The 14,336-nt window shown below is 37.3% G+C and overlaps 1 protein-coding gene across 2 annotated transcripts in view; it reads right to left on the reverse strand.

Annotated features, from left to right (window-relative positions):
* Positions 1-13,451: 13,451 nt before the first annotated feature.
* The window catches only part of PAPSS1 (3'-phosphoadenosine 5'-phosphosulfate synthase 1), a 61,434-nt gene continuing 60,549 nt past the window's right edge, over positions 13,452-14,336 (reverse strand). For both annotated transcript variants that reach the window (XM_048066408.2, XM_048066407.2), the window contains one exon: positions 13,452-14,172. In XM_048066408.2, coding sequence (XP_047922365.2) covers positions 14,034-14,172 — 139 coding nt within the window. In that variant the 3' untranslated portion in view covers positions 13,452-14,033. The remainder of the gene's footprint in view (positions 14,173-14,336) is intronic.

A 14,336-nucleotide genomic window follows, 5' to 3' on the forward strand; every position in this document is an offset into this window, starting at 1 on the left:
GAAGTCCCTGGCCCACATGGAAACAAAACAAAACAAAACCAAAACACAAGCAGGGCCTCAATGAAGGTATAAAGAAAGTTTGCTGCCCATTCACTGAACTTGGTAACTATTAGTTATGAAACACTAAAACCTCTTAAAGAGTCACTTTCTGAAACACAATCTTGCACTGTGTCATTGCTCTTTGTATACGAGGGCAGATCAGCTTTATTTTTTTCAAAGGTAAAAATCTAACCTAGAGCTATGAAACAAATTACTACAGCTCAGTTTTGCATTACAGTAAGATCCACCTTCCAATGCTTATCTTTTAAGGTATATTTCATTTATTCTGAGAGACAAAACGAATGTCCTCTTTGCTTCCAAAGCTCTCCATGACGTTTCATATACTTTGATACAATGGTCAACTAGAAGACAAACTCCAGGAATGGTGGAATGGTGTTAAAAAACAAACAAACAAAAAAAAAAAAAAAACACCACACCCTCCAAATCTCCAGTTCTCTTCCCTGTAATTTTTAGCAGTAGGAATAGAGTAACCATCTTCTAATCACTCCCATATTCTGTTGCCTTGAGCAGTACAGGTGACCAAAACACAGATGATATTTAGAGTTCATACATGCTTTCAGGGGTCACGTGTTTTGGGGTTGTTCCTTTCTTCTTCTTTCTAGTAACCTACAAGACTCCTGGCTATAAATTGTTCCTTCTAGCAACCACATGCCATGATTTTGCTGGCTATTTTTATTCATTAATACCAGCTGCTTCACAGTGCCTGGAGGTAACCGAAAAAATATGTATATATGTTTTAACCATATGGTAAAAGCTGATGAAGGATGGCCTTTTATGTAGGATAACCCATATACCGTGGTAAAACTCAGACTTATGCAAAAGACCAGGCAAAAAGGCCTGTTCTCCACTTGAACTCTCAAGGACCTGTATCACTGCAAGTTTCTGAGCCAAATCCAAATGCGCAAGTTTGCACTGCTCCCAAGAAGTCAGCAGAGGAACATCCATTTCCATCAGCGTGGACTTTCTGATCAAGCGCCTTACAAGCCTTACATTGACCTTCTGTACAGGGCTAGATTTTACTTTTGTGCTTGGAGATAGTGAAGCACCATGCAGCTAAGCGAAAAGTTCCCTTCTGACCCCCACTGGTCACGATGCACTTCGGTTCCAAAAATATTCTGTTGCCATCATTGCTAAACAAATAAGGTTTTCTGAGATTATCCAGTTTCAGAGATTAACATATAGACAAAAAGTTAATAAAGGGATTAGATAGCTGCAAAAACTATGTATTCAAATAACATGCTCTAATCCTTTAAAGTAGTAAAATAAGATTAAGGACATTAAGTGCTAGCACTTAAACAAGTACAAAAGACTACTTCAGCAAGTACTTTTTTTTCCATGCACAAGAACAGGTTTCCTATCTGTTAAGCACACTAGTTTTAAACACAGAATCATTAGAACAAAATATATCAAAATAAAATGGGAAGTGGGGTTTGCAGAAGAGTATCAACAAAATATGGTGGAAAAGAGCCACTGATGGACTTATCCAGAAGAGTAATGTTAGTATCAAAAACTAAACTAATTCCAGGAAACTAAGTTGATTTCTTTTTCCAGAGGTGAGCTGCCAAATCAATTAATGGATTATTTTTAATTTGTTATATAGCAAAAGAACAGGGTTTTTGTTGCTGTTGTTTTTTGTGCCTTTTTTTTCTTCTTTTTAAAGACTGTGTACATTTGTGAATTTTCTTTCGCAGCAGTCTTTCATTTTTTTATTTACTGCTTCCTTCAGGTATGAAGCATTTTCTCATTAATATAGCCAGCACATTCTCTTGCTGAAGAGAAATGGACAATCAAGACCTGTGAAGTCTTGAGCATTCATTTATGCTGTAGCTCAATTTAAAAAATGGAAACAGAAAAATACGTTTGTATCTTCAGGGACATAGTCTTCAAGACTTGCCAATGGTTTAAATAGAAAAAAAATGTCTAAATGTTGAGTAAAATTGTATCTGTTTGGAAGGTTAATTTCCACAGAACTCCTCAGTGATATGGAGTAGAATTAATTTCTTAAAATGACAACAAACTGAATTTCACCAAGTGATTAAAGGAAAGTTAACAGTGGACTCTTTCTCACTATGTTCTCTGTGAATATCTAGCTAATTAAAACCATGATTTTTCTATTCTATGTATTACAAGAGGAAAAAAAAGCAACAGCTTTGCTCAAATTTAGAACAGCCTTTGTGGAATCCTGAACAGCAATAAAATCTAATAGCAGCGAAAATCTCTTAATCTGTGGCTTAACAGGAAAACTTTTCATGGTGGTTGGTATTAACTACCCGTTCTTTGCTATTGTACATGTGCCATTAAAGTATTGCAAAGACACACAGAGTGTGCTTCTCTGAGCAGGGAGATTATTATGCTGAACTCCAAAAAGCTTATTTATGTGCTACGTGTTGACATTGGAAATATTACTACTCATTGACACAATAAAGAGCTCTTGTTAAAGACATTTCTCCAACTTCAGGTACCTAGAGGTACCTATTTATAAGGTCACATTAGTCAGCTAACACCTTTTCTTCCTATAAAGTCATCAAGAATACAAACCTCGCTCAGAGGGCAATTCCAAGCAGGGCTTGCATTCTGGATCACCACTTAGAGAAGTCAGTGCCTCTCTCTTCTTTATTGATGACATGAAGATTTGGCTAGGTAACTTTTACAATTAAAGTAAGTAACCCGAAAGCGCTTAAAATAATATCCTGCATACTACCTAAACCTCAAAGAAACATTCAAAGCCTCGAAAAGATATTGTTTGCTCTTCCTCGTTGATTTTCATACTACTGACTTTCAATATGCAAAGCTTGGCTGTGTGGCATATATCTTTTCCTAACTGGCAACAGAGGAAGAATGACAAAAGATCTGAAAAATCACATATTATTTCTGCCTAAGGCTATGCACCTGTCCTCTGCACAAAACAACCGCACTAACCAACCTGAATAAGCTTATTAAGCAATATGGCATCCGGCTCATTCTTCCGTATCTGTGCTAGCCTGCAATCCCAACAAAGATAATCATGTGGCTTTGTCACTGAAGAAAACAGATGAAATTCAATGGAAACATATGTCGTGGTTAAGATACTTTCTCTGTTTTCACATCTCTCTCTGCATCTATGCATGTATTTATTAAAAAAAAATACTTTATTATCTCTTGAATTTGAATATTAAAGAAAAATGTCCTTCACAAAGTCACCTCATTTTCAGATACTTTTTTTTTTTACAAGCGGAGTTTTCAAAGTTATTTTATATTTGCCATGATCTGCTTCCTACTAAACATTTACACTACAGAACTAATTCTGCGAGAAAGAATCAGTAATTCACCTCCTGATCAGAAATTAGGATAAAAATCATCTAATAACACAATTTAATCATACTGAGTCCACTTTGCTCACCATCAGGCAACTTGTCCTGTGGAAACAGGCTAGCACTTCTGACGCACATTCCCCATAAATGGAAAAAAAAATCATCACAACATGAAAAATGAATGCAAATTTAGTTTGAAAAAAAAATGCTTCTAAGATGGCTGAAGATATACGTCAGCTTTTAATGTTAATTGAACTATTTAAGGCACAAATAAAACTTAATTTTATTACTGATAAGGATAAGAATCTGCTAGGTATAAATCCAGAGAATCCAAAAATAAGAAAAGTGATAGAAGTCAGATGTGACAAATTGTTCTGAGGAGGGACGAAAAACCCAATCTAACAATAGAAAGAATATAATCTAATTTTATGCCCCTCATGCTCTGGTGAAAAAGAATTCCTCAAGATGAAACAGAGCTCTGTAAAGCTAGGTATCTCAGAAGCAAACAAATCAGTATGCAATTTTTTTTACTACTGAGTTACAGTGAGAGAAAAATTAATCACTTAATTCATTATTTTCTTTATGGCAAAGATAGCCTGATGTCATTACACTAAATGTAGGCTTCCATCAGAAGGAACTAAATTGAAAACCGACAAACCAAACATCAGTGGCTGGCCATCTCTTTCTTAAAAAGAGAAAATGGGCAGCAGAAAGGACAGTGTTTCAGTTCAACTCAGATAAATACACTCCACAACTGTCTGCATAGAAGAAAGCTTAAATAAGCCTGTAATTAAATTCTATTCAGTTCCTGCTTTTTTATTTGGGCAAAAGATCAGAGCAAATGCAAATAAGTGTGTCACATATGAACAGCAGGACTGGCTGGTATTTAATTCTAAGGAAGACCATTACGGTCCTGCTTGTTCAGCAGAACTCTGCAAAGTGAAGTCTTTTACCCTTCCGCACAGATTTAAAGGCAACCTTCGTTCTTACCACATAGGACAGAAGGGGAGTAAAAAATCCCTCAGTAACCGCTGAAGTTTTCAGACAGTATTGCAATCAAGTCATTCTAGTATGCAAGCCTGTTCAGCAGCGTCAGGAAAAGATCAAGGTCCAACTCCTGCAGTGAAACTGTGCGATGCCTTATTTATTTATTTATTTATTTATTTATTTTGCCCACTTACGAAATGACTTTGCCAGGGACAAGATTCACCTCAGAACACAAGAGGGTATCTGCCAGCGCCGACTGCTGCAGAAAGAAGGCCCAAGCACAGCAGCCTGTTCTCACAGAAGCCTACAGAGCATTTTGCACTGGACCCATTAAATTAATCCCAGAGCACGTGCTATAAAGGCAAATATGTCATTATCCCATTGGGAATGACATCTAATTAGTGCAAGGTCAACTGGCCCCCAGAGAGGCTGTGACAGAGCTCAAACATACTTACATATGATAACTATCAATCTGCAGGATTCAGCTTTGTATTTTCACACTGGATTGCAAACACTTACTGTACCAGACAAGGGAAACTCTAAAACAAAGAAACTTACCACTTTCCGATTGAAGTTTCCTGTTCCTGCCCTCTCAAAGCTTAAAAGTTCTTTTAAAACAGATTTAGCAGCTCTTGGATAACTGAAATTCAGTTTTAAAGCAAGAAATCGTGATGCTCAGAATGAGCTTGGTTTTGCAGTTTTCATACAGTCTGCTCTTCAGCAAAGACCCCTGCATAAGATCAAAATTAGTGAAAACACTTAATTCCTGTAGTCTTTTCCGGTGCTGAAGTTTTAGTGTTCCCCAACCCCGAATAGTAATGTTCCTGCTTGAAGAACAACGGGCTTTTCTTTTGCTTTTTTTTTTTCCAATGAAGCCTGTAACAAATATGACTTTCTGATAATTTCCCAATTTGTGCCATCAGCAGCATGGGTGTTGTTAGAACAGCTCTGTGAACATCCTGCAAAGGATGTGCTACCAGATGCAGCTCCAGTGTGTCACACTGCAAACAAGGAGGCTTTCCTCACAACCAGAAGTTAAAATTTTACCTTGAAATACAGCCTTTCTGACAGTTGTACTAAAAAAGTGGTATCTCATGGCTAAAAGAAAAAACCTCCTACAGATAATTCCACATCTCTAGTTCCAGATCTGGCACAAATTCTTTCAGCATCCTTGACATTGACATTCCCACTTGGAGTTCCATAGATAGAAACATACAGAAGTGGAGCAGTCACAAGCAACTGTAACTATCTTTACCATCTCTTTGGCTACACCAAAAGAGCTGTTTCTCCCTGATGTGAAATCAGCTGATACTTCTGGAGTTGCAGCTGTTCCAGCCTTCACAGCTCCAGTCAGGAAGCAAAGGTACACTGGGTCTGGCTGGGACAGAGTTAACTTTCCTATTTAGATTAACATTCCACCAGATAAACAAATGGCATTTGCCTTGGCTCCAACTCCATATCCATTGCACAAGAGAAGCAGTCCCAAATTTCAGGGTCTCAGTTCCTCTTTTGCTTCACTTCTTTGCTTCAGATGCTTGCCTTCTAAGGCTTGGGGGGCTTTGTTTGTTTGTTTGTTTTGAGCTGTTTTTGCTTTCCCTGGGTTCTCACCTGCATTTGTAGCAGTAAACAAACCCAGAGTGCCAGCACGCACCATCATCTTTCTTGTAGGTGATGGGCGTAAAATGGAGTTTGGCCTGAACAGGAATACACAAGCCCCTCGGTAATCGCCTACTTCATTTATAAACCTTTTCAAAATTATTTCCCTTTAATTCCTGTTTCTTTGAATGCTTCTATACTTTATAATTTTATACAGATAAAATTAATGATAACTTATTAGCTGCTATACTAGAGCAATGGTTTTAAACTTGTGAGCTGCACTTCCCAGAAAAGCTCACAGGCTACTAAGGGAAACTCAGAAGACAAGATCATAGTCTGACTAATTCTTACTAAAATAACATCACCCATAAACTATAGTGGTTTACAAAGTGAAAAAGACTGTAGGCCTGTATTATACTGGCCCTGACCAGAACTAGAAGCTCCGTTGCCACACAACACTCTCCAGCCCCTTCTCTCACAGTTTTCACAGCTGACTGATGAAAAGCGTAAACTGCATGAGTTCCCTTGCAAACTGCGATGCTTTCCTTCTCACATTCAAGTCTAGAAGATTCTCAGCCTGAAACAAGAAGAGCATACTTTTATGAGAAACGGAAGAAAAGATATTTGAGTGGAATGCACTATGAGCACATATTTTATTAAAATTACATGCGGAGATTGAGCAGACGTTGAAAATTCCACAGAAACCATGAAATGGATAAAAAAATTATGCTGCATAGATTCCTCTTCCACGCTGGAATTCCTCGCAGCAGTGGTAGTCTCCCAGTGGAAATACACAGGCACAGATCTCTGGGTTTCAGTGGGCAGTCCTTCTTTGACTTGTATTAACCATTTTGAAAGCCACTGGCTAGAAATCTCCTACCTTATGCCTGTGCTATTACTTGGCTAGTCAAGTTTTAGTTTGTGGGTTGTTGTTTTTTTGTTGTTGTTGTTTGTTTTGTTTTTGCAAGCTGCATTGTCACATTTCAGAAAACAGTGACTTCTTTCCTACCACAATAAAAGATTGTGCATTCCAACATTCAGTCACGGATTAAATAGAGAAGAATTAGTGCGTACTCTGCAGATTCTTAATGCAACCAGATTTCTCCATAGCCAGCCAGATATTTCTTCAAGTTCACATTAGCTTAACTTTAATCCTTTTGAAATGTTTTCCAAAGGTAATTTCATAAAATCAATGCAGAAAGGCACCTACATCCTCAGCATTAGTTCCAAGATCTACAGACACAGGTAGGATCATAATTGAATCAAGAGTGGATAAAGAGGCTCAACTTTCTTTCATCAGTTAGGTGTTTATGGGGAAAAACCTGAAATGAGGAGTTGTTTCAAGCTGTATGGTTTTTTTTTCACCTATGTAAAAGTAAATTTAAGGGAAAATATGAGATTTCTTGTTTGAAGTTGTCCATTGTAAGATGGGTCTAAGCAGGCCATTAGTTGCACTTCATTACCAATATTCAGCAAATCCTCAAACTGAAGACAATGCAACTGTTTGAACCTCAGAAAACAAGTTGGTCCTCACCAAGAGACATCTTTATCTATGGAAATAGAAAGATCAGGAGTTTCATGTGGTTTTGTTTTGTGTGTTGTTTTTTTTAAATACACTAAAAATGTGAAAAGGAAGCTGCCTATTTACCTCCAGAAAACAATTGACCAAAGAATGTTTATCTCTTTCTGTTCACCTTTCAGACAGAACGTGCTGTTTTGAATTTCCATTTATATCCTGACAATGATTATAGAAAAGGCACAATATTCTTTTGAAAGAGTTACATGTTACAAGGTATAGTCTTTTATTACCAGTGCTTGAAGAATATCCTGGGATTGTCAACCACCAACTCATCATCTTTCACAAATTACACTTTTCTCCAGCATATCAAACGTTTCACAAGAAATTGTCACAACACAAAGGACAACCCTGAACCAAAAGTTTGTATGAACAGGAAGCCAGCTAGAGTAGTTTTAATAATTGATAAAAAACTGTGTACCCAAACTCTACATAAGTTGACCTTTATATGACTTTTTTTTTTTTTTAATTTAACAGAGGGAAAAACATCTGAAGTACAGTAAGTAAAATAGCCAAGAATGTTTACAAAGAAAAACTATAAACCTGTAATATTCTTTAGAAAGCCATTTTGCTATGGAGCTCAGAAGCACGCCTTCAAAAATACAGTAAAATAGTAAAAATTATGAAGAGCCACCGTCATTCCGAGTGTCTAACTACCAAGTAAGGCAAACAGATTTACAGTTTTCAGGAAGAAGCAGTATTTTTCCCTGAAGAAATAATGAACAAAGGGGTTATAAATAACTGTCCCTAATGAAGAAGTGTCAATAATATTTAGCATTTTGCATTGTACTTTTGATGTTGACACTGATGGCACGTTTATTGCTCTGCTGTCACATAGCACGATAGGAAATTTTTGCTCACATAATTATAACACTGGTTCTTTCAGACTGTATCATAGTTTAAATATAAACTATAATAGTGGTAAACTGTTTCCTACTGGGAAGTTATGTATAAACATGATCTTGTCTCATGATTGTCTTTATTGTCCAGAAAAAAAAATAATCAAATGATCAAAATACTGCTTTTCATAGGTGGTAGAATATTGTGTTCATCAACTAGAAACAAAGCAGACCTTGATGACACATTATCAGTTCTGCAACCAACCTTCCACAGACTATCAGACTGTAGTTTTCCATTCCAGCAGGCAGCCCTTTTGAGCCCAATGTTTAAGGATCAAGGAGTCTCTTCTGCTTCCACTTAAGCCTTTGAGAAAGCTGTCAATGAAATCAAATTAATAGTATGAGAGCCTAAATTTTTTCTCTTTCTCTGAGTAGCACTCCTGAAATCAGGGAAACATTTCCAAGTTAGAGGAGTGGATTTGTCCTCCTGAAATGTCATGTTTGGTAACAAATCAAATGCAACAACACTGTCCAGAGAGTGTTAACATGTGGATACTGGTTTCTCTCTCTGTCTCATCATAATTATTGCAACAAACTTAACTATCAATCATTACAGAAATAATTGATTTAGTCCACAGAAATATGGACAAACGCCATCTGGGTGGAAAGCCTGGAGAGCTGCAGGTGCTCAGGAAAACCTGAAAACTCACAGCCTAGACTGCAAGCCTTTTACCTGACATCGTAACTGCTGTTATGAGATGAAAATATGTGGATATGGCCAAAATGCTTATTCTTCTCATGAGGTGAAATTTAGACTGGTAAGTGTAGGACTCCACAGAAGAAACAGCTCTGCTTGCAGAGGATAAAAGAAAGATGCAGGCACTGTTTCCATTCCACTGAAGTTTATGCTGAAAAATATGTTGGTTTTTTTTTCTCCTTTTATACACAGACAGGTAGCATTCTGTCTACAGTCATACTTCAAAGTGTTGTGTAGTGGATTTTAACATGAAGGTTGGGTGACAGTCCTTATACCGAATCCAAGGCTCCTCGAGTTTTATGACATATTAAAATCTCTGCATTCTGTTTTAAGTTGGAGCCATTTATTGTCTAAGAATTCCAGATGTGGTTTTAAAGCACTGTTTTCTAGCTTTCAGTGTAGTTGCCTTCCCCCTTCAACTTCAAAATGATATCAAGATGAGGTTTCTAGGGCAAACAGTTCTGGAAATGTTGAAGGCATGACTCTGGCTCATGCACATATACACCCTCCCGTAAAGAAAAAAGTGATTTTAATAAAAACTAAATAATGAAAAGGGATACAGGTAAAAAATTCTCCAATATCACAAGAGCAGACACAGAGCTTGCAGGAGACACAAAGAAAACCCCTCAATGGACACTTCAAAAGACCACTAAAAATCGAGCTATATTCATAATCAAAAAACTTTTCATGAAAGGAGACGGCAAATTTAAAAGAGGCCCTGCTACTCCAGCCCTCAGGCTTTCTTCAAGGTAAAACAATACAACTGAGCAGAAACCTGAGCACTGACTTCCTTTAAATCACATGTTTACCCAACACCTGCTTCGCTGTTGGCAGGGAACTCCCATATCCAATAAACTGGACATGGAAAGCTTTACAGTTACCCTTGGCAACCTAGCTTATCAGGTCCAGCTTGCAGCATTAAACATGAAAAAAACAGAACTAGCAGCGCTCTCTTTCACAGCAGCTAAATTAAGAGTTTTGAGTTTTAAGTTTCTGAGACCAATTCATAAACCAGAAAAAAACACTAATTCTGAGCTATCAGTTGCATTCATTGTAATGTCAATTCAGCCAACTCACTCCAGCCTGAAGTTCCTATTTTTTTATGGTTAGCGGTGAAAAATTCTGCATCAGGTTTGAGGAGTAGAATACCTTTCCTACACACCCCTGACTAATGTTCAGGTACCACCGTAAATCCCATTCCTGTAGATGAACAGACATCCCTGCAAAGTTACACAAAAAAGTCACTTTCCATCTCATTTTTTCTTGTGAATTCTCCTACATAAGAGAAGGAATAGCTTTTCTTTTCCCTGCTGTTGGATATGGTGCCATAGACGCAGTAAAGTTATCTTCTGACTCATAGGAAAGCTAATTTATAACAGAGATGAGAGCTTCTTTCTGTGTTCCTACAATGCACAGCACAAAAGCTTAAAGGTTCATGACTGGAGATGACAAGGGATGCCATGTGTGTAAATACAGTAACAGACACACACATATACTTGTCTTTGAAGCTGCCAGCTTTTACTGGGAAAGGGAGTAAAATACTGATTATAATATACTGATTAGCACCTTTAATCCATCAGGAAGGGAAAGCATCTGGACTACTTTGTTAGTATTTTGTCAGGATGCCCAAAGTAATTTTTATTGCTTTTGTAGCATGGAAAGGCAGTAAGTTTAACCCTCTGTGTGACCCACATGTGGAACTTCTTGAAATTAAGGGAATACAAAATGCAAAGGAGGTCCAAACTCAAGCCACTTACAGTACCGTCTACACAGTCCACAGTAGCCCTGTTCTATTTCCACCACCACCACGCCAAGACATCCACTCATATCCTCCCCCTGCAGACTTCTACTGAATTATTCCAGATGTAGAAGCTTGCTTATCTCCAAACTGTGTCTAAAAATAATTGTGACCTATTCTACACGTTCCATTTTGTGTGTCTAATGCATTACTGAGTTGTTAGTGTGTAGATCCCCTACTGAAAGGAACAAAATCAGGTCAAAGTCAGCACCCTTAGCAGATATCCAGTATTCTTCCATTGTGACCCTCAGATCCTTACTTGAAAAGTCATCCCAAGTATTCACGTTAGTCAAACACAGGCATATGGGATCTCACATAGGAAAACAGAATTCTCAGCTGTGTGGTTCTTTACAAAAAAAAATATTTTTGCCTTTTTCTCAAGTTGCTCATATGTACTGCAGGAATCAAAAACATCTGGAATTCATCAGTTCACCTAGGACAGGTAGTAATTTTCTAGCATTTATTTAACTCCAAGGATTAGGGTTTGGTAATCTCCAACTACCTCATTAATCCATCTCTTTTGGAAAACTGGGTCCAGACTGTCCTTGCATCAGCCATATGGATGGGTGTTATTGCTTTCGTATCTCACACGCCCAATACATCAAAATGATCAGTTAGAAGTGAGCAATCATCCTGGGACCATACAAAAAGCAATGGATAATATCCATAAATTATCCTGTGTGAGAGCAGCAGGTAAAGAACCACTTGTAATGTATACCAATGCAGAGGCAGAAAGTGGGAGGGAAGGGGAACATTTTGGAAACATTTCTGGAGTAGCTTTTTCGTGTAAAATACAACTTCCTTACAGAAGACACTAACAGGAGAGGAAAAATTAGAATTCTACAATGAAAACATTCATGATATGGGAAAACTGCTGTTGTACAGAGCACATTCTGCCCACAAATTGACCAGATGCTCTTGTTCTTTGTCAGGAAATTCCCCTGGGAATGCTGTAGAATAAATAATAAGTTAGAATAAACCTGAAGGCTTCTTTAATACCAAGCATTGCAAGGAATACTTTCTAGAAGCACTATAACAACAGAGCCTCAGCATCAAAAGAGTTAAGTATGAAAACTAGATCTGCTTTTTATCACTGTATTAATTTGTTTGCAGACATTCCTGCTTCTAAATTAACTTTACAGAATGACTCAACATTCGTGCTTACCACTCCACATATTGTCCAGACTTCATATAGCACAAGCAGCACTTATAAAACATCTACTTCTGCACACTTCCACCCATGTTTGCCATTCTGCCAAAACATTTTTTGTATCTTTCATCCTAATTACTTTAAGAATCAAACCTGACAGCAAAGAGTCTCAACTCCAACTTTCAACAGCAAATCACTTCTGACCAGCTGATAATTCTTGTCCACCTTCATAGTTAAGCTTGAAATTTTGCACGTACACCTGCATAGACAGGAAGTGACTTCTGCTTCTGGATTCTGCATGTCCTATATATTGATGCAATCTAAAAAGAAAGCCAAATTTGAAGAAAATCTGTTCAGCGATTCTAGAGGAGTAAGCTTTACACTACAAAAACAGTTTCAATTGTCATGGTTCACTGGTGAACATGCCTCTTGTCTTTTCACAACTCCGTCTTACTTTCTTGCCTCTTACAGACATATAAATCCCAGTAAAAGTTACTCTCTGTGTCTCTTCAAATAGAGGAGGAAAAGAGAAGGAAGTCATTCTCAAAGCTTTTGTCTTAAATATTACTGTGAACAAGTAAACAAAGACTGCAAGCAGTGTTCATCCCATTCATTATACAGGTCCCTTCATCACAGCCTCCCACCATCCAAAAAAAAATCTAGATGAACATGCCTCATCCAGGCTCTGTAGCAGGCCAGTTTCCTCACTCTGAAAAATATTTTGACTTGTTTTGTCCTTTGTATACCTCTTAACAACAGAAAAATAAGTTTCTATGAGAAGGATATGGGAAGTTCCTAGTGAAAAGGCTAAGAACAGTTATGACTGTTCCACTGATTACCTGCAAATACTTGAAGAGATCCCAACAGATCGGTATTACTGTGTACTTAGAGAAGTATTTTACTTTTTATTTTTCATGTTTTTCTTCAGCAGTTAATGTTTCACATACTGAATTAACCACCTTCAGGATTTTTGAGGAATCCTAGTAGAAGCAAATATGCCTTGTCTGTCAAGGAAGACAATGAGATTACCCTTATGTTGCCATTGGAGATGTTGAAAAACAGATACTTAACCTTCAGGACTAAGCATTTCTACCACAGGAACTGCAAAGATCTAAAGACTTCAGTTTTTCTTGCGATAATTCTTAAACATGAATTTGAGGTCAGTGTGCCATAATTTTTTTTTTCTTTAAGTTGAAGTAAGATGAATGACTGTATCTGGAACCAAACACTGGCAAGTGAAATCAAATGGGATAAAACATTCCCTATTGACACCTAAGGCAACAAGCACATAAAAATATGGATTAGTTATCAATTAAAAGAGTAAAGCGTTTTTCTTTTTACTCATTACTTGGTCATCTTTATAGCTCCACAGCAGAAGGAAACTATTGGATAACTCAATGAACTCCAAAACTAAACAAAGAAAGCAAAAAAGTTTAATTATGCTGCATAAAGAACTCTGCTTTTTAATTACAAATACTGAAAAATTAATGTTAAAAGCTTCTGGAGAATAATAGAGTACACTTTTACAGTAATTTTAAAACTGTTACTTTTTCCATTTCTTGAGCACCTATCCATAGTTAAGGGTCTAATTATTACATTTTCTCCTACAAACTACTAAAAACAGAAAATATCCAGCAGTTTAAATAACATGAAAAAAGCTGCATCTATTTAACAGCTGCAGAATTCATAGGACAGAGGCAGTAAAATATATAAAAAAAAAGACAAGAATTAAAAATCCTACTGCAAGAATATTAACTGTAATAAAAGAAGACATTAAAACCAGCAGCTAGTTAGGTGCCAGGACATAATAGAACCCATAAGGACAGGCAAAGAATGATGCTAAGTTAGGGAGAAAGAGTCTGTTTTCAGAGAAGAACTTCCTGACCGACACCACAACAAAGTAACATGAACGGTGACTGTGTGGTCCCCTTCTTGTAAATAAATCAGGCGTCAAACGTTGATCTGCGGTTCATAAGAGGCCTAAGCCTTCTCCAAGGATTTGTAGTATTCAGTCAGCACAGTCCAAGCCTTAGGAGCCATGAAGCCTTCCGGTGGGTTTTGTCCTTCTCGAGCCAGCTTGCGCATGCGGGTCCCTGATATAAAATCAAAGTCTTCGTGGCTGAGAGGATAGGGGTGGGAGTAAGGGTAGAGAGGGAGAGGAACAGGTAGGGGGAGAAAAAAATATATATTTAAAAAGAATGCAAAGTTGCTCACAATTCTTCTGCTTTTTTGATAATTTAATGAAAGTTCTTCTCGGAAGTATAATCTGATAGTAATCGTTAT

The sequence above is a fragment of the Anser cygnoides genome, chromosome 4 (assembly GCF_040182565.1).
Source record: "Anser cygnoides isolate HZ-2024a breed goose chromosome 4, Taihu_goose_T2T_genome, whole genome shotgun sequence".
In the NCBI taxonomy this organism is placed as follows: domain Eukaryota; kingdom Metazoa; phylum Chordata; class Aves; order Anseriformes; family Anatidae; genus Anser; species Anser cygnoides.